At 47.4% G+C, this 24,572-nt stretch overlaps 1 protein-coding gene across 1 annotated transcript; it reads right to left on the reverse strand.

Annotated features, from left to right (window-relative positions):
- Window positions 1–3,629: 3,629 nt before the first annotated feature.
- Window positions 3,630–24,510, reverse strand: Npc2 (NPC intracellular cholesterol transporter 2). Its single transcript, NM_173118.2, is given in 4 exon segments — window positions 3,630–4,418; window positions 8,084–8,256; window positions 15,655–15,762; window positions 24,325–24,510. Coding segments are annotated over 4 exon segments (459 nt in total). The 5' UTR covers window positions 24,416–24,510; the 3' UTR covers window positions 3,630–4,331.
- Between the last annotated feature and the right edge of the window lie 62 nt (window positions 24,511–24,572).

Raw genomic sequence — 24,572 nt, forward strand, 5'->3', positions numbered from 1 at the left:
CATGTATTATGTGTATACCACGCCTAAAAAAGGGTGTCTGATCCCCTGGAAGTGCAGTTACAGAGAGCTATGAACCATCATGTGGGTGCTGAGAACGAAATCCCAGTCTTCTGGAAGAGCAGCCGATAACCACTGAGCCACCTCTTCAGCCCCACATCTAGGTTTTTTTAGAGATCCGAGGACGGGTTCTCACACTTCTTTGGCAAGCATTTTTATCTAGTAAGTTGTCTATCTCCTGCCCTCACTGTTCACACACACACACACACACACACACACACACTCTTCAAAATCAAGCAGCCCAGGATCTGAAGTTGTTTCACCTATTGGTTTTGACTAGCATGAAGAACAGACCATAACAATGGGGGTCTTGAGATTTACCTGCCTCAAACTCACATAAGAGAGGAATTGGGTCTAAGACTCAAGGCTCGCACAGAGACCGGCCTTGGAAAGTGCAGGACTCTCTGTGTGCTTAGGATTGGAGGCTTCTGTGTTAATGACTGTGAACTTTCTGTAGGAATGACCTTTCAAACTAATCCTCCCACGGGAGTCTACCTATCTCACAACTGCAGGCTCCAGTGAGCCTCCTGGTGGCTGGCTGGCAAACAGTCCTAAGCTGTTGGGTCACCTCCTGCTCACATAAGGACACTAACAGAGCTTCCCCCTCCCTTCCCTAATTTTTTGGGGTTTGGGAGGTGTTAGTTACTACAGAGCTAAAAAGGCAAGACAAATCTTTAGGGAATAGGGAGTCAGCAAACACAGAAGTGAGTTCCTCCTGGCCCCTCAGCAAGCCCCCACACAAAGAAGATAGCTGTGTTTTTTTCTGAGGAGATACATTACCACACATCAGATTGAGCCTCTGGATTTTCCTATTTCTAGACAAAACGAGCAGCCTAGCACAAGGGCTGATGCCAGCAGCGTGTATGCTACACGCCCTGACTCATGTAAGTGTTTTACATGCCTCATTTCACTTCACACTGTGCCACCATTGTCCCTGGTCAATGGATTAGGAAAATCAAAATTGAAGCTCGGGGAGATGAACTCATTTACAGCTCACACTCGCAGCTGAATAATTGGAGGAGCCATCATCTAACCACAGGCAGTTGGAAGCAGTGACCTCAGCAGGTAACTACTTTTGGAGTTCACATGATTCTGACTCATACCTCCTCTACATGGGAAGACAGGGTGGGCTCAGGGGTAAAGAATAGACAAAGGACCTCAGATAGTACAGCGGGTAAACTGATGGCTGGCAAGAACTTCATTCCTGACCCATTGCTGCCCCCTGGTGGTTGTCCTGGAAAACTCACAGGTGAAGAAACAAGGGTCCAGTGCTATTTGGATTCTATGTATGTGGGGTTTGAGGTAGAAGCAGGGAGGATCAGAAATTCAAGGTTTTCTGATACGTGGCAAGTTCAAAGCCAGCCTGAGATATATCAGACCTCATCTCAAAAATAATGTGTGTGTTCCCTACAACAAACTATGATCTATGACCATATCTGTCATTTCAAGATTTAATCAGTGGAACTTTTATTGGCTAGGATGCTCTCTACCTTTTCCTCCCTCCTTCCTTCCCTCCCTCCCTCCTTCCTCCTTTTCTCTCTCTTCCCCTCCCCCTCTCTCTGAGACTGAGTCTCATTTAGCCCAGGCCGGTCTTGAATTCATTTTATAGGTGGGGTTGGTCTCATTCCTCTGCCTTCTAGCACTGAGATTGAGTCAGGGGAGGTGTGGGTAGATGACAGAGGGGTTAAGTATGTACAAATTCAGGCTGGTGTGGGACTCGTGACCCTTCTGCCTCTTGTTGGCTGAGTCTACTTCTTTATTTAAACAGGATCTCACTATGCTGCTTGGACTGGCTTGGAACTCATCTCCCTCCTGCCTCCTTAGAGCCACTGCCTCTTTTTCCTTCCCTTTCTAGGCTTCCCCATCAGGGCATGTGATGTCCCGGTCACCACTCCTCGGGTGTTGCTATTCATTGGGTAATGTTTGCTGCTTCGAGCATGCTTGGCAGTGTAAATACAGCAACTCAGCACAAGGTTACTTTCTATGGAGAAGGAAACAGGGAGTGTCTGTGAGTTGGGTCTTCTCTAGAGCTTCGGAGCCAAAGTTCACTGTGCAGGGTGCAGAGTGCAGAGGCCATGGCTGGAACCCCAGGACCAGCCAGGAAAGCCCACCTAATCTGTCACAATTCCACCCACCTGGAGCTATCTTCACAAAGTCACACCTAGATGGGGTGCAGCATCAGCCTAGGATTTGGACAGAGGGTGCCCCCTCTCCCAGGAAGGGCTGGGATGGGGGTGCCAGTGACTTGTAAATAGCAAGCCCTCTAGACTAATTTATTACTTTTTATTGGTAATTTATTAGTCAGGTGGTCCCTCTGGTGGACTCGGCTGTCTGTCTTGTCCTTAGCCCCTAGAGTGCAGCCTCCAGACCCTGTTCTCTGGGCCAAGGCTTTGGGCAACTTCCTTTTTCTAGTTTGTCCCGTCCTTTCCAAGTGTATGTGTGTGTCCATCCCATTCAACCCAAGACCCACTTCAAGGCACACAAAAGCTGGTCCCTGATGAGTTTGGACAGGATTTGGAAGCTGCACCCCGAAGCAGGAGGATCACCAGTTCAGTGGTGGGCTGCACTCTGAAGACTTCCTTCTGTGTTTGAATAGCTCTCCTCAGACTGTCCTTACTCCCCTCTGCCTGTGATCCTGCATGCTTCAGTTTAGGCAAAGTGTGGGAACATGGGGCTTGGGAGATGGGGAATGCTCTGGTTTAAGGCAGAATAGCCTGTACGCCTTGTAGAAAGTAAGTGACAAACTTAAGGACCATCAAAGTGGGAAAGGTATCCACTGCAGGGATGGGACAAAGCACTTGTCTAGCCAAGTGAGGATAATGTTTGACCACCAACCCGCACCCCCACCCCCAGCACCACAAAAATCAATGCCCAAGTGCAGAGTCCCATGTGTGTGAGGCCCAGCATGGTGAGCCTGGGACCACAATGTGATCTCCCTTGAGTGCCAGTCAGAGGACTGAGTGGACCCCAGCTGTGCTGTGTAATTCTGGAGGCGCGTCTTTCCCATTCTGTGCCTGTGTTGCTGTGTTTACAGGACTAACCCCAGTGACTTGCACACTTCATGTGCACTGAGCACCCCTGAATTCCCCCTAGCTTTCTGTGATCCAAGCAGCGGAGGTCTCCAAGGCCAGAAGCTTACCCCACCATGGCCCAGTAAGATTCCTGGCTCAGGACAGGATCTCCCGGCCCTACTGTATGCATGGCCATGGGGAAGCCCAGGCTGTCCCCATAATGCTATGTGATCCAGCAGCCATCTGGTAGGTTGTCAGTGATGTGGCTCTCCACACTCCATGAGGGGAATTTGCAGGCACTCAAACCCTCTCCCCACCCTCCCTGACTCCCAGCCAGTACTGTCTGCTGGAAGAGACCAAGGCTGTGCGTGAGTAGCCCTCAACCCCTTGGAGCTGGCAGCAAATGAAGACCCATGATGACGAAAAAAAAAAAAAAAAGAGGAAAAGGAAGTGTCTGTGAGTCTTCTCTAGAGCTTCGGAACTGGGTGCTGCCTGCTACGGACCTAAGAGACTGCCATCTGGAAGAAGTGGGCGGCCACAGACTGAACACAAACACGAGAGTGGCAAGTTAGAATTTATGGGGAGGCTCCATCTCACGTGCGGAGAGAGGATACAGACTAATACTGTTAAAAAACAAAACCAAGCACCTGCAACCAAGTATTGGCTTTAATGAAAACTACCAAAGAACAAGAGCTAACCGCAAAGCAGCAGCCAGTCAGAGCTAAGTTTCTGCGCAGACCTTCCCTCAGGCCGTCTCTGGACCATGGAGAGTTAGTCACTGCTGTTGAAGCGTTGGGCAGAGGCTACCATGGAGACTCATCGGATCGATAAGCAGGGTGCTTGGGACTCAGGAGGCACTTAGATACAGAAGAGGTAATACTCCCGGCCAGCCAGAAGATTCTGGGAAGCCATCCTTCACAGTGGATTGACAGGTTATCTGACATCCTCAAGCATCCCTGCCTCATCTTGCCTGGACCTGCCGACGTAATCCAACAGCAAACAGCCATGGACACTAATCTAATCTCTCCAGTCTCCCCTTTCCCTCCCGAAGCCTCCACAAAGGCTATCTCAGGGGGCCATGGCTCTGGCTCTCAAGAGTAGTAGGGCTGCAGGTATGTTTTTGGAGGCTGAAAGGCATAAAACAGCATTCTTGAAGTTCTGTTCGTCTTATGGCACCGACTCAATTTCAGGTCTGATTTCTCTTCCTTCCCCTCCCTCCGCCCATGGCCTCTCACCCTGCACAGACACAGGGCACCAAGCAGCCTAGCCTTTGATCTCTACTGGGATCTCCCAGCAGAAGAGGTTATCCTTTTTGTCATCTTGAAGTTTCCATTCCACCACCAGTTTTAGCTGGAAAAAAAAAGAAAAGGAATTGGAAGAAATGAAACCGGAACCTGATTTTTTTATCCATAATTGGCTTACGTGTGCACCTTCAATTCAATTCTTTCTTAAGTTCTGTCTTGAAGCCAGATTAGGACACACCCACTACCTGTGATCCTAAGCTCAGAAGAGTGAACCCTGCCATCCAACTAGGCCAGTTTATGAATGTAATCTTTCAAGTGTAATATTTCTTTTCCCTCTTCTTTTCTGCTTACATTAAAAAAACATTTTTATGTGTATGAACATTTGTCTGGATGTATATGTATGTGCCCCACTTATGTCCCTGATACTCACAAAGGGCAGAAAAGGGCATCAGAGTCCCTGGTACTGGAGATGCCTCTTGGGGCTGGGAATTGAACCCAGGTCCTCTGCAGGAGCAGCCAGTGCTCTTAACCACTGAGCATCTCTCTAGCTCCTCCTTTCTGCTTTCTTTTTAATAAATACTGTCTTGTTAGCTAACCTGGATTAGCCTGGGATTACTATGGCCTTAAATTTGTGGCAATCCCCCTATTTCAGCCTCCTGAATACTGGGGTTATAGATGGCCCGAGACACCTGATTATCAAATGCAATCCTAAAATCTTGTCTTCTCTTTCCTCTTTCTTCCCTCGCTCCATGTGTTGACAGGGAGTTTTTGTTACACAGCTTAGCTGACCTAGAACTCGCTATGTAGCTCAGGCTGGCCCCAAACTTCTGGTCCTCCTGTCTCTGCTTCCTGAGTGCTGATTACAGGTGTCCATTACTGGGTTTCATTCCTAGACCTGAGGCATATAAATACAGTCTTATAAGAATGATAATTTTAAACAGCTTCTCACTATTCTGGCAAACTGCCATAGACTTTTCCACTTGAACTGTGAGACTATAAAGTGAGAGCTCTTAGATTCCTCAGTGTAAGAAAACTTTGTTAGCCCGAAGTGGAAATGGCCAAGTATAAGGTTGGTCCAAAGCAGTGGTCCTCAGCCTGTGGGTCATGACCCCTTTGGGGAGTTGTATGACCCTTTCACAGGGGTCACCCGAGACCACTGGAAAACACAAATATTTACATTAGATTCATAACAGTAGCAAAATTACAGTTATGAAGTAACAATGAAAATAACTTTATGGTTGGGGTCAGCACAAGGTGAGGAACTGTATTGAAGGGCCAAAGCATTGGGAAGGCTGAGAACCACTGATATGCGATGTGTGACTGGATAGTTTTAAGGATAACCACCTGTAAAGAGTTTAACTTAACTTTACTGAAATATGCTGTCCCCCTCCCAAGCCCTATTCCTTTCTCTTCTCCCTCATTGTTTTGTTTCTTCTAACACAAGTTCTCACATCACAGCCAAGACTGACTTGGAACTCACCATACAGCCCAGGCTCTTCTGAATGCACAATGATGTCCCTGCCCCGCCATTTTGAGGGCTAGGATTACAGCATGAGCATGCACAGGCCTTAAGCTGGTTTCTATTCATCTCTCTCATTTGAGATCTCCACCCTGACTTGCTACACTGAAGCTATGAACTGTATTGTTGCTGGTACTTTGTTTCTTAAAGCATAGTCTCACTTCTTCATCCTAGGCTAGCCTGGACATCTAGAATTCACTAGATAGCTTAGGCTGGCCTTCAACCCATAGCAATCCTCCTGCCTAAGCCTTCTATGTGTTGCAAGTGTGAGCTATTTTCCCTTCTAATTTTTTATTTTTATTTTCATTTTTTTAAAATTTAAAAATTTTTTTTAATTTTTATTTTATTTATTTATTTATTTATTTATTTATTTATTTATTTATTTATTTGGTTCTTTTTTTCGGAGCTGGGGACCGAACCCAGGGCCTTGCGCTTCCTAGGCAAGCGCTCTACCACTGAGCTAAATCCCCAACCCCTCATTTTTTTTTTAAATGATCTCATTATATATTGCCAGCTGGCACTGAACTCAGACATCTGCCTGCTGAGCACTGGGATTAAAGGTATCCACCGACATCTTTTTTTTTTTTTTTTTTTAAAGATTTAATGAGCCACTAGGACAAGTGGTGTGTATGAGTAATGTTTTATCTGAAAGTACTTAAGAGCACCATGCACATGCAGTGCTCTAGTAGACCAGAAGAGGGCGCTGAATCCCCTAGAATTAAAGTTACAGGTGCGCTGCCACACGACAGCTGGGAACTAACTTGGGTCCCCTAGAAGAGCAGCAAGGCCTCCTAACCGTCCAGCTATCTCTCCAGCCCCCACTTCTAATTCTAATAAAGTAGCTCTTTATTTATAGGGAAAGCAGTCCAGTTGCTGCCTTGATCTTCATCATGGTTCCTCTCTAACTTGAGCAACCCAGTTTCCCCCCAAGAAAAGGGAAGTCATTAGTTAGGGACACTTTTTCACTCAAACTGTCTTTCACAATGTAACACTTGAAAGACAGTAACATCCACATTCTTGAAAACTTAGCTTTGTTTTCAAGACTTGTGAATGTTACTGTTTTACTCCCTGTTGAGCAGTTTAGGTTTTTCAAACTAAATACAAAGTACCCACTGTGAATCAGGCTCTGACAGACCTCTGCAGCCGAGGCTGTGAACTAGCCAGCCATCTACAGAGTCTCCAACAACCCTTAAACCAGTGGTTCCCAACCCTCCTAATGCTGCGACCTTTCATACAGTTCCTCATGTTGGGGTGACCCCCAACCAGAACATTATTTCCGTGGCTACTTCAGAACTGTAATTTTGCTGCCTTCACGAATCATAATGTAAACATCTGTGTTTCTGATGGTCTTGGGAGACCCTTGTTTTTTGTTTTTTGTTTTTTTGGTTCTTTTTTTCGGAGCTGGGGTTGGGAGACCCTTGTTAAAGGGTCATTCAACACCCAAAGGGGTAGAACCACTGTCTTAAAGACCACTGATATCTTAGAATGTAATTACTTCCCTTTCCTAGGAAAGATTACATCTGGGTTCTACTTGGCTTCCTTTAAAAAAAAAAAAAGTAAAAAGATCAGTGATGTATGTCTATAATTCCAGAATTTGGAAGGTTGAAGCCGGAGGACTGCCTTGAGTTCAAGGCCAACCAACCTGGGCTACTGAATGAGATCTGGTCTTAACACAAACAGTTCTAGAACAAAACAAGGTAGCCCTTTATAGAGCAGTAGCTTTATGTCCTCGATCTTTATCATGATCCCCACCTAGGGGACACCACTGCGGCACCTGTGGAGAGGGTAAAGCTGGGCTGTGGGTGGAGGGGTGCAGAGCTCCACTGAAGCCCGGCAGTGCTGCTAAGGACTCTGCTCTTTTGTCCAGAATATGGAGGAGAAACCGGGATCCTGAAAATGCTGCCCAGATAACTTAGACCTTTAACTGTTGGTCACCTGGCTAAAATCTCTTACAACTGCACACGCTTTGGACCTAGCGCACTCGCCTCTACATCTAGTTGCTAAGATTCCTGATAAAGTGTTATTACGTAATATCAGAAGCTTAAAACTCGTCGCTTGTAAGTCAGACATGATACCACTACCTCACAGGGAGGTGGTGTAAAAATGGCACCCTTGGGTCTCTCAAACCCATCTCTTCTCCCTCAGGCCTTTTTTGCTCCACTAGGAATGAGAGGCTCTTTGTCCCAGCCTCTGCTTCTTACCCCCGGCCTCAGGAGGTCTGACCCGGCCCAAGGGTCTGCGGTGTCACTTACAGAGGGATATTCGCTCTTCACCGGCAGCTTATTCAGGTAGCTGTAGACCTTGTCTTTCTGGATGGGGCAGTTGATTCCACATTTACAACCGTCAGGCTCAGGAATAGGGAAGTAGACTGGGACCCCTGCCAAGATGCCGTGGACCAAGGCCGTGCTGTTCTGGGACTGAGTGCCTAGGAAAACAGGGGTGAGACGGAAAGGCAGGGGAGGGGGTCAGACGGAAAGGCTGTTGTTCATTTGTGAATTCTAAGTCAAGTCGTCAAATCATCATCAAATGCTGGAATGGCTACACCAGCAGATCAGAGTCCCCTGAACATGGTGTCTCTGCCTCCATGTGCTCCATGTGTCACATTTAGCACCTAGTCCTGTGCACGTGATGAAAGAAGCTGGTCTCTTTCCTTGCTCTCCATCAAGGGAGTGAGGCCACTGGGACAAATAACCTTATCTCGCAGGACCACTGACTTCTGTCAGAGTGTTTTAAATACCATGGTCTAGCACGGCAGTGGCAGGTAATCCTTTAGATACCGTGTAAGATTAAAAGAGAAGTTCATTTCTCTAGCCTCCACACTGCAAGATAAGCAGAAGGGATAAAAGTATTATTAGATTAGGGCAACCAGTTATTACAATTCTCAGGCAGGAGTGAAGGTATCCCAAAGAGACCACTGCAGTCCTTCCTCTACCAGGCTGTGGAAACGATGCGCCCCAAAGGATTGGGATTCCCCACTGGAGGAAGGGAAAAAGCTGGAACCCCAGCACCAGCAAAAGAAGAAACTTGGCATGCAGGAAGGTCACGGGGTTCTGACAGCTTAGGGACAGGCCAGGAGCTGAGCTAAAGATACATTAACACCTTGACCTCCTGCCTTCTGTTTAAACCTAAGACTCGTTCGTCAGTGACCCGGAAGAGCTCACTAAGGTCAGTGACCTGGAAGAGCTCGCTGGGTTTGTTCCTCTTCCCAGTGTGACCAGGTTCAGTTCCCTTTCTCAGCTTTTCACTGTCTTTTGAATCGGCATACAGAGGGCAAGGCTGAGCCTCCCGTGTCAGCCTGCCAGGGCCCAGACCAACATCTCCAACCCCACAGTAACATTATACATTGTTAGGGCATTTCGGAGACCTAGGGTATTGGCTGGGTTTCGTTTGTTTATTTTTTAAATAATAACAACAACAATAACTAATTTGTCGGTGGGGGAGGGGTCACAGCACATGTACAGAGGTCAGAGGACAAGATTCAGGAGTCAGATTTCCCCTTCCACCGTGCGGATTCTGGGGTTCAACTTCAGGCTGTCAAGCTTGGCTGCGGGCATCTTCACCTTCCAGGTCATCCCTAGGAACTCTTAATTTGGGTTTAGGTAAGACCTGTTTATTCAGCATTCCGATCCAACTATCCCTCCTCACAGTCAACAACACAGACCAGAAAACTGTTCATTAACCTGTCGCTGTGGAGGGGGCAGTGGACAGTAAGCCTGGCAGGGAAGAAGACTCGCTCCCTTCCAGAGGACCAGGGTCCAGTTCTCAGCTACATGGTGGCTTACTGCCATCCATGACTCTAATTCTGGGACAGCCAACAACAGCCTCTCCTGACCCTGTGAGCACCAGACATGCATGTCCTAAATATATACATGCTGGCAAAAAATATATAACACATCTAAAAGTGAAAACTAAAAAACCCAAAGACAGACTAACAACTATGAAACAGAGCAAGTAACACGCGCGTGTGCACACACACACAGGCACACACACACGCACCACACATGCACACCACACATACACGCACACACACATACACCACACATACACATGCGTGCACACACACACACACATGCATGCACGCACACACACGTTACTCACACTTTCCACACAACAGAAACTAAAACAGCTTGTTCCTCAATTAGTCACAGAAACAGCTGAGATACACGAGATGTGCCCAAAACATGTCTTGTCTGCAGCGGCCTGGCCACTGGCACTGTGTTTTGCTGAGGTCACAAATGTTGTAACCTGTGGCTTCCCTGTCCCTGCCTGGGCTCGCCTCTCCTGCTAAGCTCTGTTTCCAGCAGTAACTAGAACCTGCTGCTGCTCCTGCTAGGACCAGCATTGGATCTGGTAGTTTAGCCAAGCACCTTTCACCACCACAGGAGCCAGCGCTTCTGCCTCCAGAGCTTCCTCCCACCACAAGCCCAACATCTGAAGATGGATTACAGTAACTATTAAAATCGCCACTGCGTCCACTGCCTCCAAAATGGCTTCCAAATCTATTATCGCCATCCTCACGGGCATCATACACAGCACCACCACCACCACCACCACTAAAGTTTTCCCCATACCTAAAACTGCCATTCATTGCACCAAACCATTTCCCCTACCACCAGCTTCCAGAACACTCTAACTTCTTTGGCTGGATGAAGCACTGGCCCTTTCTTGCTTCTCCACGGTTTTCTTACTCCGTAGTGGTTACACTGAAATACCATAGGATAGTATCTCTGAATGGCAGTCTTACCCACAGGGTCACGGTTGTGCAAGGTGACAGAAACAAAGCGCCTCAGTCATGATTTCAATCTCTCTGCTCCTCTCATATCGTTCAAAACCATCTCAGGAATAGTTAACGCTCCTCTGTGTCCTCTTCAACACAAAGGCCTCTTTCGCAGGCAAGTGGGACCCGGTCTTTGGTAATCTTTTCTTGCCGCAGCGCTTTGGTTCCACAACTCTTCCAGACACCTTGTGTGGCCACGCAGTCATGGCGGAACCCATCTCTTCCACAATGGTGCAGAGATAAATACAAAGACCTAGAGTGCTTGACTGGGTGAGAGCTCTCTACTGCTCAGAACAGCTCCTCAGACTCTCATCACTTGTACTGAAAGTCAGCTAGAGCAAAAGCTTCTGCAGATGCTTGGTATCCTTACAAGAAATTTTATTTTATCTATCAATTTCTTTTTGTTTTTTGAGACAGGGTTTCTCTGTATAGGTCTGACTGGCCTGGAACTTGATCTGTAGACCCAGCTGGCCTCAAACTCACAAAGATCTGCCTGATTTGTCCTCTCAAGTGCTGGGAGTAAGGCAGGCACCACTATGACCTAGATATTATTTTTTATTTATAGGTACATATTATTTATAGGGTTCCTCTACATAGCCCTGGCTACCCTAGAACTATGTACCCCAGATCTCTGTAGATCCTCTTGCCTCTGTCTCCCGAGTGCTGGGATTAAAGGTGTGCTCCCCTATGGCCGGCTAGGAGACTCTTTCTTAGGCATGATATCAGGGAGATGGCAGTCAACATTTCCCCACCCTTGTCAACAGTGTCACTTAAATTGCTTGTGTAAATATATACATGAGTGTTTATGTGAACGCAGAAGCCAGACACCAGCCTCAAGATGCCATGTGTAGGGGGGTGGTTCTGATGCTTTGATCAGGAAGCTGTTTACTGACACTAAAGGTCTTTGCTCCCAGTTGGTTTCTGATCTACCAACAAAGATGCCAGTGGCCAATGACTGGGTGGAAAGAAAGACGCAAGACTTCCAGGTTCCCGAGGGGTAGGCAAGAGGAAGAGAATGGAGATACAGGGGTGGGGCAGGGTAGTGACAGAATAGACTCAGAGCTGCAGGGGAGATCTTCAAAATTTTGTAGGCAGAAAGGGAAGGCAGCGCACGGGCTTCACAGAAGATAACTGGGTAACTGAGGGCAGATTTAGAGCAAGGAGGGTAGGTAAGGGCATGCTAGCCACGGAAGGCTTAGAAGAGCCCGGCCACAGAGCCGATAAGCCAGTTTAAAAATGAGCTAATATGTATGTCTTCTATCCGGGGATCTGAGAGAGCTCCTGGGTGGGTAGAAAAACTACACGATACAGCATGCAGCTTGTCTATTTGAGACAGGGTCTTCCTACTGCCTCAGAACTTACTGGCTGGGCTGACTGGCCTGTGAGCCTCAGGGAACTGCTGTTTCCACCTCCCTAGTGCTGGGATCACAAGACTATTGCCAGGACCACTATTCCTGGCATTTTACACGGACTCTGGAGATCAGACTGAGGTCCTCCTGTTTATATGACAAACACTTTACTAAGCTAGCTCCCAGCCCTGAATTTAAAAAAAATTTAAGTTGGGTATGGTGGCTCACTCCTTTAACTGCAGCACCCAAGAGGCAGAAGCTTGTGGATCTTGGTTAGTTCAAGGTTAGTCTGGTCTACATAATGAGCTCTAGGTCAACAAAGGCTACACAGTGAGACCGTGCCTTTAACATACACAAACATACTTGCTTTTTCAAGACAGGGTCTCTGTGTAGTCCTGAGGCTGTCCTAGAGCTCTCTGTAGACCAGGCTGGCCTTGAACTCACAGAGATCTGCCTGCCTTTGCCTCCTGAATGGAATCAGAGGCCTTTGCTACCACCACTACCACCCCCCCCCTTTTAAAAATTAAATTTAGGATGGTGCTATCCAGTCCAGGCTGGCTTTAAAGCCCTCTTGCTTCATCCTCCAGAGTGTTGTGATTACAGGCATTAACTACCACACAGGGCTCTGTTTCACTCTTTCTGTCCAGGTTGGACATGGCTTTCACTTAAAATGCCTGTGTGTGTGCTCACAGGTGAGTGTGCAAGAAACCAGAGGACATCCTGAGCCCTGCCCTGTCACCTGACGTTGAAGAGTCTCTCACTGTGCTGGCTAGTCTACTCCTAAGTCAACTTGTCACACGAACTAGAGGTGTCTGAAGGAGGGAGCCTTGACTGAGAAAATGCCTCCATAAGATCCAGCTGGAAGGCATGGCTGAGCAAGCCACGAGGGGCAAGCAGTAAGCAGCGTCCGTCCATGGCCTCTGCATCAGTTCCTGCCTCCTGCTTCCTGCCGTGTGTGAGTTCCTGTCCTGACTTCCTGTGGTGATGAACAGCAACATGTAAGTGTAAGCTGGATAAACTCTCTCCTCCCCAACTTGCTTTTTGGTCCTGGTGATTCACTACAGCAAGAGAAACCCAAACTGAGGCACTCACCACACCTGGAGCTGGGCTGGTTCCAGTAACTGCTCCAACCCTCCAGCCCCTGTCACTCACAGCACTGAACTACAGGCATGTGTGGGACGACACCCGGCCTTTTATGTAGGCGCTGAGATCTGAACTCAGGTCCTCATGTCTGTGCAGCAAGTACTCTCACATCCTGAGCCTCTCCCCAGTTTCTAGATTTTTTTCTTTTTCTTTTTTGAAAGATTTAAGGCACAGAATGTTTAAGACACAGTTTACGTGCAGTAGAGGGCACTCCTTTTTTTTTTTTAATGATTTATTTATTTTATGTATTTGAGTCCACTGTAGCTGTCTTCAGATATCCCAGAAGAGGGCATTGGATCCCATTACAGATGGTTGTGAGCCACCATGTGGTTACTGGGATTTGAACCCAGGACCTCTGGAAGAGTAGTCAGTGCTCTTAACCACTGAGCTATCTCTCCAGCCCTAGATTTTTTTCTTAAATGAACGAACAGAGGGGAGAGGGTATATGAGGAAAGAAAGCAGAGTGTTCATTCTTCAAGTGCGGAAGTCAACAGCACTGAGAACTTTGAGTCCTACATAGTTCGCGGGACAGTAAGCAAAGGAAGGTTTCAAGGCACCTGCTCTCTCCAGAAAGAAGCGGTTTACACTTGTCTAGATTCTTTAATTTTTTTTTTAAAAAAAATGTATCTTCGCTTATGTTTATGTGTCTGTGTGTATGCACACACATGTGTGGGTGCCTGCGCGAGCCAGGGAGGACATGGGATCCCCTGGAGCTGGAGTTGCAGATGGTTGTGAACTGCCATGTGGGTGCTGGAAATCCAATTGAGGTCCTCTTCAAGGGCAGCAAGCTCTCAAGTACCGAGCCATCTCTCTGTGGCATAACACCCCCTGCCCTGCCCCCCATGGATGCGTGTAAGGGGTGTGTGTCTTGAATGTGACACAATGTACAAGTGGAGATCAGAGAACCACTTGAAGGAATCCGTTCTTTCCTTTTACTGTATGGGTTCTCAGGATTGAACTGAAGTCATCCAGCTTAGTGACAAGTGCCTTCACCCACAGAGCCACTTCACACATACTCCTCTTGAGATAAGGCAGCAGTTCTCAACCTGTGGGTCTTGACCCTTTTGACGGCAGCTGAATGACCCTTTCATAGGGGTCACATATCAGATATCCCACATATCAGATATTTACATCATGATTCATAACAAAAGCCAAATTACAGTCACAAAGTAGCAACAAAAGCAATTTTGTGGCTGGGGGGGTCACCACAACATGAGGATCTGTATTAGAAGGTCAGAGCATTAGGAAGGTTGAGAACCACTGAGACAAGGTCTCTCTATGTAGCTTTGTCTAGCCTGAAATTATCTAGAATATGGGGTTGTTCTTCGGCTCATGATTCTTCCCCCATAGCCGGGCTGGAATGAACATTGTGCAGGAGTTTTGAAGTTTGTAGAATTAAGTTTCTACAAAGCACAATGTAAATAACGTCCATCCTATGGTCAGCTGATACCCCTCAGAGTCTGATGTGCATTAAGGGCCAAGAAAGACAAAGTGCCAAGCTGTTTTCTCTAACCTGTGGCCACAGCAGAATCATGCTGTTTGCTTAACAGGAGTCTGCTAGTCCCTGGCGAGGCCTGTGGGGAGCCAGGACGCCTGGAGGCAATGGGTAGAATAGTTGGGGCCCTGAGTGTGCATATTGAAATGGACACAGCCATATCCAGGACCCAATGCCTTAGACCCTCAGGAAATTCAAAGCCGGGCTGGAGAGATGGCTCGGTGGTTAAGGGCACTGACTGCTCTTCCAGAGGTCCTGAGTTCATTCCCCAGCAACCACAGGGTGGCTCACAACCATCTGTAATGAGATATGATGCCCTCTTCTGGTGTGTCTAAAGACAGAAACACTGTATTTATATACATAAAATAAAATAAATCTTTAATAAAAAAATTCAAAGCCTCCCTCCTCTAGGCAGAGTATGAATGCTGGCAGTACATGCAAAAACTAAAACTGCAGCCCCACCCCCACCCCTGCCCAGATCTTTACCTCCCTACAGAGACATCGGACATGGACAAGCCAACCTCTCTAGGTACCAGTGTCTGTCCTTCCTACGCTCCCATGCTGTCTCAGGTTTCCAGGACCTGCATGCACTGGACACAGCAGGAGCCCAGTGCATGAAGGGTGTTTGAGGACACAGTGGCAGCTCTGGGGGTCTCCTGCTGTGAGACATCACATAGCCACCCTGGCATCAGAGAGGAGCTCTCAAGTAGTTCTGACTCACAGCTAAGACAGCATATCTACTAGCTTTTGCATCATCTTTTTTATCATCTTTTTTACATGTTGTGAAGCCACTACAGGATGTTTTCCCCTTCCCACACCAGAACTGTAAGTTGAACATGCTTCCTTTCATCAGTGTGGTCCCCCAGGTTTCCTTTCAGAAGGTGGCAAGTAACGGAGAATTATGGACCTGAGAGCATAGTGAATTCTAGCTTTGTGTATAATATTGTCAGAAAGGAGGCTGACAAATCCCTCGGTCCCCTCTGTTCCTATGCTCACCCTATGCCTCCCATCCATTTACATTACGGATCAGCATGAACTGGAGAGGCCACATCTACTTACCGCTAGTAAAGGTGACGTTGACACTGTAGGACTGGCCTTTGTGTAGCTGACAGGGCTGGGTAGGGCATGGGCTCACATTCACTTCCTTTATAACTCCCACCTTAGAACCTGCAAAAAAAAAAAAAATAGAGTTTGACTGGGAGATCCGCTCCTCTCTCAGTGTACCTGAGATGCTTCTGCTTTCCCGAGATGAACTCTTTAAGACAATGCCCCATTAGAAGCAAGAATTGGGCGCCAGTAGATGGCTCAAGGGGTGAAGAACCTGCTGCGCAGATGAGGGCCTGAGCTGGAATCCCCCAAAGCTGGGTGTGGCGGTGTGCACGTGACTCCTGTGTTCTTACAGAGAGATGGAGGCACAGAGAGGAAACCCTGTGAGCTTTCCAACCAGGTAGCCTGCAGGGTGCAGCCAGCACAGTGGCAGAGAGATCCTATTTCTAACAAGGCAGAAGGCAAGGACCCACACCGGAGGGTGTCCTCTGAGCTCTACATGTACACAACAACACCTATATCATACACCCACCTCTCTCTCTCTCTCTCTCTCTCTCTCTCTCTCTCTCGCACGCACGCACGCACGCACGCACGCACGCACGCACGCACGCATACACAACTTCAGAATCTTAGTACTGCTAAAATCAATCCTATAAATTGAATAAAAAGTCAGCAGATCTTGTGCCAGGCCAGGCATGGTGGCTCACACCTTTAATCCCAGCATTTGGAAGGCAGAGGCAAGCATATCTCTCTTGTGAGTTCTGGCCATACTGGTCTACAGAATGAGTTCCAGGACAGCCAGCGCTACACAGAGAAACCCTGTCTGAGAAACCAAACCAAACCAAACCAAACCAACAAATAAAACTGTCTCTCTTCTTTCCTCTTCTACCAAACAGGTCTTCAGTCCTGGTGGCAACACCTTTATTCGCTGAGCCACCTTGTAGACCTCTCTCTTGCATTCTTAAAGGGAGAGTCGGTTTAAATTTAAGCCTTGAAACTATTTGTCTAGATCTTCCTTCTAATTAAACATCCCTGTTCTCCCATCATTTCCAGTAGAGATAAGCATGAACGTCTGATGGAAGCTAGAGACTGCAGAAAAAGCCACATCATTTGCTATAAACCTAAATGCCGAAGAGAAGGCCATCTTCCCACTAAGTTCATGTAAGCATGATGTAAGGAGCTATTTGTTAGCAAGCCTGGGTTGGAGAGGTGGCTCAGTGGTTAAGGACCTCGGTTCAATTCCCAGCAACCACATGGTGGCTCACAATCATCTGTTACTTCAGTTCCGGGGATCCAACCCCTCTTCTGGTCTCTGAAAGCACCACACATGAATGCAGTGCCTATGTAAACACGCAGGCAAAACATCCATGCACATCGAAGAATGGCAGCAGGAGTTCTGAGCTCTTGAGTCTTCATTTTTAGAACCCTGGGAAAATGTTCCTTGGTAGCAAGGATGAGGGGAAGCAAGGTCACGTTCCTGTAAAAAGCAGAACCCTAGGTTTCTTGGAAACCCTAGACACTGGGACCTGAAAGAAACCAGGGTCTCAGGTAGCCTTGGCTGGCTTCAAACTTCCACGTAGCCAAAGATTGTCCATGGAAGGGAGGATGAAGACAGAGATCCAGTCATTTCAGCCTTAGGAGTTCGTCCGTGCCTTCCATGCAGAATAGAACTTTGGACAGTATGAAGCAGGGCGAGCATGTTATTAAAGGTGGTAAAGCGGCTGGTTTGTTGGTAGTGGGCTTGTCTGTTGATTCCCACCTTCTCATAAAACATGTACACTGGTGTGCATCTGTGACCTAGCACATGGGATGTGAAGGAAGGAAGGTCTTAAGTTTAAAGTCTTGTCCAATTACATAGTGAGTTTGAGGCTAGCCCAGAATGAGTGCCTTGGTTGTAAGAACAAAATTCCTGAGGTTGTAGCTGGCTTGCTCTAACCATTATTGGTGAAGCCCAGAAAGGAAACGTTTTGTTAAGACAGCCTGTCTTCCAAGAGACCTGTGTTGACTGAGCAGACATTTCCAGGACTTAGACTTGCATATAGCTTTGTGAAACTGTATTTAATTTCCCACCCCAAGCCTCTGTATAAACTCCCAAGTATTGCCTTCCCTCCTTGAAGGCACCCCCTTTCCTGTGAGAGAGTCTGTTCTTGGCTATTTTCAAACAGTCTCTTCTGTTGAGGTCTGGTCTCTTTTCTGCCTCCTGTTTCACAAGTCCAATATGGGACCATGAAAGAAAGGAAGGGAGGGAAGACAGGACTTCCAAGAATGAATAGAAAGCCAAGGTGGGCTTCTTAAAGACGGTGTGCGGAATGTTAAAACATATTTTTAGGTTGGCATGGTGGCACCCTTTAATCCCAGCACCCAAGAGGCAGAGACAAGCAGATGTTAGTGAGTTCAAAGCCAGCCTGGTCTACGGGGTGAGTTCCTGGATAGCCAGGGCTGCAGAGAAATCCTGTCTTAAAACAAAACAACACAAAAAACCACAAAACAAAAAACAGATGTTAAGCTTTTAAGCACAGAGAAGAAGAGAGAAAGAATAGGACTTACCCAGGGATATGGACTTTTTAAAGGAAAGCAGGCATCACATGTCTTAGAATTAGCCATACACACACATATACATATACCCTATTTTGGTAGCCCCAAATTTCCTTTTAACTAAGACTGCCCCTTTTCCCTTTTCTTTTTGGTAAGTCAGATTATAGAGTATTTCTGGCTTGGATGAGATTATAACTTGATTTTAAAGATAAAACCAGGAGCCACTAAGAGTTACACAAGGGGGTTCTGTTGAGATGCCTAGAACACATCAGGCTTATATCTGGATCACAGTAGGCTTATAGCTAGGAACACAGTAGGCTTATAGCTAGGCCAGAGGATGGCCTGAAGCAGCTGATCACTGCTGGACTCTCCTGGGTACAGGGCTCCTTTCCTTTCTTATGCTGCCATGATTGCCTCTCCTTAGCTTACTGCAAGATAATCTGAAACTCTGGATCCTCCTGCCTCTACCTCCCAGAGGAAGCTTAGACACCCAGCTAGAGACAGCTGGAAGGAGGCTCCAGGGATGTCTGACTGATGGATATTTGAGACTGGGTAAAAATCCAGGCTCAACCAAAGGTTTTCAGATTCCCTCTCCTTCTTTTATAATGTGATTTATTTATTTGTTTATCAAGGCAGAGTCTCCTTATATAGTTCTAACTATCCTAGAACTCACCTAGACCCACCTGCTCCTGAGTGCTAGTATTAAAGGCATGGGCCACCACACCCAGCTATAATGTGATTTAAGAAACATTAATGTGGTGTGTTTTCACGTGCCACCACAGCACACAGACAGAGGTCAGAGGACAATCTTCAGGAGTCATTTCTCTCTTTCAACCTCAAAGCCCCGGGTTAAGATTAAAGTCAGATCATCTTGGTAACATGGACCCTGAGTGGCTGAGCCAGCTCCCAGGCCTCTTTTAGCCTGAAGGCTCAACCTGTACATGGCTTCCTAGAGAAACAATCAGTTGTATTAGTGGTCTGGGTTGGTGACTTACGAGGGAGCGGTTTATGGGACTTACGAGGAGCCACTGTCTCCACCTTCAGTGGAGGAATGGCCCTCAAAGGAGGAAATGACTCCCTCTACAGTGGGAGGACCCTCCTGTAAAGCTCAAGTCCTCCACAGTACTTCTGCCTTCCTGTTAGTCATGTTCTCTGAGGGCAAGGGTGTACTCCATGATCCCCTTGCAGTGTCATTGAGTGCTCTGGCTCTCAGTCAGGTCTTGACTAGGTCATTAAACTCTGACTTTTCCCAGAACCAAGCAGAAGAAGAGGAAGACAGAGATCAAGATTGTAGAGTTCCCAAAAATACTTAGGGCCCTGACTGGACGAGGTACTACAGGCCAGTCAGGGCTTGTGCTGCTGAGGCAGAAGCACTGATTGAGAACAGCTTTGTTTCAAACAAACAGATAAATTGATCTCTCTCTCTCTCTCTCTCTCTCTCAGGTCCCAAGCACAGCAGATTCATTCAGCCAAGACAGAAGCAAGTCCAGCCACCCTGACTGGCACAGTAACCATTCTAGCAGAAGGGAAGGTCTTTTAAAGAGAGGCTGTGCTACAAGATTACTGAAACAATGAACCCTCCATGGCTTGTGGGGGGAGGTGAAACCTCAGTGCTAGCCAGAGAGACCCCAGGAAGATATTTCACACAGTTACCACGACTCGTTAGACCCCCTAGTAGGATAGACCTGAGCTGACTACCTAATTATTCCTATCTCTGGCCTCTGGTTTGTGTGTGTGAACCCATCGCCTGTGCATACGTATATACACATGGTACCCATGCAGGTCGGAAGAGGGCACTGGATCCCCTAGAACTCGAGTTATGGATGGTTGTGAGCCACCACGAGGGTCCTGGGAACTGAACCTGAGTCCACTGGAAGAGCAATAAGTGCCCTAAACCACTGAGCCATAGCTCTGGCCCCCTTTACTTGTCTCTTTAACAGGCATTTGAGCAGTGTGGCCAAGCCTAGCTTGTAGGGGTGGCCGAGGCCCAGGCTGGCTCGCACTCCTCTACAGTTCCAGCTATGAGTACTTGACCCTAGACTTCTTTTCCTCGCCAGTAAAATTACTAAGCCAAGGCCTGCACAGTTGCTAGAAATAATACACTTGCAAATACTACTTGTGTTTATAAAATACTGGTCGGAAACAGGAAGGATAATTCAAGCCCGACAGGGTAGGTTAACCATACTGTAACTGAGGAAGGTTCATCACCTGACTTTTGAAGTCCTACCAGCCCTTAGCCTCAGGCAAGATAGTTAACATCTGGGCTGCCCTCAGGGTAGTGAGCCAGCACATCTACAGATTTTAGATACTTATCTGGAACACAGTGGTGCCATTGAGTTGTTGATCATAATTACCCTCAAGCCTGGATCCGGTCCACGAACACAAACAGCTGCTCCTGGGTGGGTAAGCAAGGCCCTCCTCTCATACCAAAGCTCCTTCAATATACTTCGTGGACAGAAATAATGTGTGCAACTGACAGTACAGACTCTTGCTGTCTTGAAAGTAGAATGGAGGAGTAGAGAGCAGGCAAATCTCGAGCTGAGACCACACTGCCTACTAGGTAGTTACCAGGCTAGCTCAGAACCTGTTGGGCAGAACTTGAAATGACAAAGTGAATGCCCTTGACTTTCCCTACAGGGGCTTGCCCTCAGGCTTGAAGCTGCTCCACAAATTTCCTCTAAGGCCACAAGGCTACTCTATGGAGGCCTGTAAACAACGCTTTACCATCCCCATCTCCAAGCATGCTGGCTCACACACAGCACACCCTCTCGGCACCCTCTGCAAGTGAGAGAAGCAGTCCTACACCAGCCCCTAAGTTAAACATCCATGTTCATGTTAACGCTCCAGTGTCCAGCTCCACCTGCTTCTTCAAAGCTGGGTCCCATGATCTCACAGGAGCTGAGGAAAGGGTACTTAACAGTTCCTTTGTGGAGTTTTTTTTTTTTTTCCTGCCCCCCTGACAAGAGGTTCCCGGACTTCAAATGTCAATAGAACACACTCCTCAGTTCCCACTGCAAACATTGCATAAGTTCTAATCTTCACTCTAGGTGATCCCAGCCCAGGAGAAGGTCAATCCCAGCCCAGGTGAAGGTGGGCATAGAATGCTATGGAATGCAAAATCTTTCACCTGGGTGCTGATATTTTTACATTGCATTTTCTAATTCCAAAGGAAATCCAAAATCTGTCATGGCACACACACAGACACACACACACACACACACACACACACACACACACACACACACACTCTTTCGTTTAAATTCTCTCTAGGCCTGAGAGCTCAGCAAGTAAAGGTGCTCACTACCAAGGCTGAGAGAACCTGAGTTCAGTTCCCCAGGGAGAACCCACTCCTGAAAGTTGCCCTGTGACCTCTCCACATGTATGTTGCACACATGTGGGTCCTCCTACACACACACACACACACACACATAAATAAATAAATAAATGAGTGCAACATGAAAATACAAGTTCTTCCAAAGTGTTAGAAAGGAAAGAAGGAAGAAAGGAAGGAAGAAAGAAAGAAAGCCAGGCATGGTACATGAACACTCCCAAAGACGAGGCAGGCAAGTCTGTGAATTCAACCTGGTCTACAACGGTGTCTCAAACCAAACAAAAACCACCACCACCACCACCAATAACAACAACAAAATAATGAAGTCCAGCAGGGAAGTGATGGAGAGGGCCTTTAATCCCACCACTCAACAGGCAGAGGCAGGCAGATCTCTGAGTTCGAGGCTGCCTGGTCTATACAGATCGAGTTAGGACAGCTAGGGACTTATCGACCTCCTGCTTATCAGCTGTAGGATCTTAGACAAGTTAGTCTATGTGCCTTAGCTTCCTTTTCTGCAAAACAGATGGTGAAGACGTTATTAAAATTATTACAGTGCCTTCAACCAAGTCAGCTTAATAAAGGAGGGGTGGGGGAATATCCCCGTATGGGATGATGTCATTACGAAGGTGAAGGCAGGTACAGGATAGAACTGGAAGCCTGTCAGTGGATGAGAAGGAAGGATGGGCGGGAGAAAAGTTTGAGGGAAGAGGCGGAGACTGGAACGGAAAGGGACTGGAAGGAGTAAGCCACCAAGAGAACATGGAGGTGGATGCTAAGATTCCACTCTGTACCTTTACAGGTCATTAGGAAAGTTCCTAAGGGATGGATGTGTACAAGACTTTGTATGTCTAGGTGGGCAATTATATCTTATCAACTGGATCAGAGGTTATTGTGTTGTGTGCTCTTTCCTGTGGTGAATTAAGTTTAAGAGAGTATGTGGTGGCTGGGACACTAAGCTGCCACGGGATTGGGATGTATATTTCTGGCATGGTGGCAGCCTGCCTTGGGAACTGGATGGGTAGAGAGATTGTTGCCATTGGCAGTGTGATATGGGATGGAGCAAAGCGGGTGAGAGGCTTTGCTGAGATTAAGATCTCTATCAGATATCTTGGGGCATTGTGGTGCCAGACCTAGTGTGGGGTAAAAGACAGCTTGGGTTTTTTTTTTTTTTTTTTGTAATTTTACAGCAACATACCTGTGGATAAAGTGCTTGCCTTGCAAGCAGAAAACTTGAGTTCAATCCCCAGAAGCCACACCAAAATGCCACTTGTGGTGGACACACGTGTAATCCTGACTCTGGGAGAGGTTGGCACAGGAGGAGCACAGGGACTCCAGGGCAAGCCACTCTATTCAGAGAGCCCCCAGCCAAAAAGAGACCAAGTCTCAAAAGAAGTAGGTGGTGTTCTTGAGGGTGACACTTGAGGGGTTATGCTCTGGTTACCGCATGCTTGGGTACACACGAATACACACACACAATAAAAATAAGATAGAAATGTAAGAAGTTTAACAGCGGGGAAAAATAGGTACTTCAAAGAGACTGCCATGTTGAGCTGGTCTCCTGATTTAGTGAAACAGCATCTGTGAACTATTAATAGGCACTGGTCCTTATTATTTAATCCAGTTCCACACGCCCACCTGTGCTTTTACTTTAACAGGACTTTTAATATCATATTAGAGGCAGTATCAATTCCCTTCTTTCCTTTTTTAGCAAGTATTTATCCAGTAGTTACTATTATTCAATGGTATTGGATACTGGCTACAAAGAAGCATACTCAACCTGGTTCCTCATTCAGCTGTGTGACTACAGAAGGCTTACTTTTAATCCACCTTCTATCCCCACTTCCTTAACTAGGGTGTGTGTGTGTGTGTGTGTGTGTGTGTGTAGGCGGCCTGGGAATGCAGGTACCTGAGAAGGCCAGAGACATTGGACTCCCCAGAGTTGGGAACCACCTGATCTGGATGCTGAGAACTGAACTCTAGTCCTCCGGAATAGTAGGTGCTCTTAACCACTAAGCCATCTCTCCAGTCCCAATAACTCATTAATTCAATGCTTCATTATGATCAGTTTCCTCCTGCTCACATATTTTACAAAACCAGTTGGTCTTTCACCCATCACTGCCCGGCTTTCCACCCCCACCACCCCCCACCCCGTTCCCCTGCTCTGCTCCTGCAATTGTACAGACTTGACTGGATGACTTCAGGAGCCGTGTCTCCTATAAAATTCGTATATCTAGTGACATCTTGTGACGCCTCCCTCTCAGTGCTGCCCCTGGACTCTTTGTTGGAAAATATAACAGAGTGAGGCTGCCTCAGACCCCTCCCAGCCAAAGAGAAAACTTCAAACGAACAAAGGGGTAAAGGCTAGTGAAGATACAAGGCGGAAATCAAAAGAAATTCTGTGCCTATTCCCTCAATCCGTGTTGGAGGCCGACCCGCTGTCTACCCTATTGTTTTAATTTTTGCTTTTATTTGTTTACTTTTTTTCAGACAGGGCTCAATAAGCCCAGGCTAGCCTTGAATTCGCAATCTTCCTCCGTCCATTGAAATCTCCAAGACCTTGAGCGCTGCAAAGATATACTCGCTTGAGGTTCACCCAAGAAACTTTAGAGAACTTCGCCTTGAGAGTGTTTGAGATAATCCCAAAACACGAATTGCAAGGAGAGACAAAGTTGTACGGAGGGGTTAAGTTTCATCAAGGCTAGTACCTTCAGCCCCAACCTAGTCCATTCCACCCAGGGTCCGCGGCCGATCATCTACGTTCCAGGAACCCGCCCAATCCACCCCCGCGGGTCTCCTCGAGTGGGCTCAGGGCTCACCGCAGTCCTTGAAGTGCAGGGGCTCGGCCTGGGTGGCGGCGACCAGCGCCAGCAGCAGGATCGTGGGGGTCAGGAAGCTCATCCTGGGCATGAACGCTGTGCAATCTAGGAAGGGAAAGCAGCCCGACAGTCACAAGATAAACTTGTCCCGGCAGACCGAGGGTGGAGCCAGGTCAGGCCACTTGTGACCAGTAACCAGCGAAGACCCGCCCGCGCCCCGCGCCCCGCGCCCCGCCCCGGGCTCCTCA

The sequence above is a fragment of the Rattus norvegicus genome, chromosome 6 (genome assembly GCF_021556685.1).
Source record: "Rattus norvegicus strain SHRSP/BbbUtx chromosome 6, alternate assembly SHRSP_T2T, whole genome shotgun sequence".
Taxonomy (NCBI): Eukaryota; Metazoa; Chordata; class Mammalia; order Rodentia; family Muridae; genus Rattus; species Rattus norvegicus.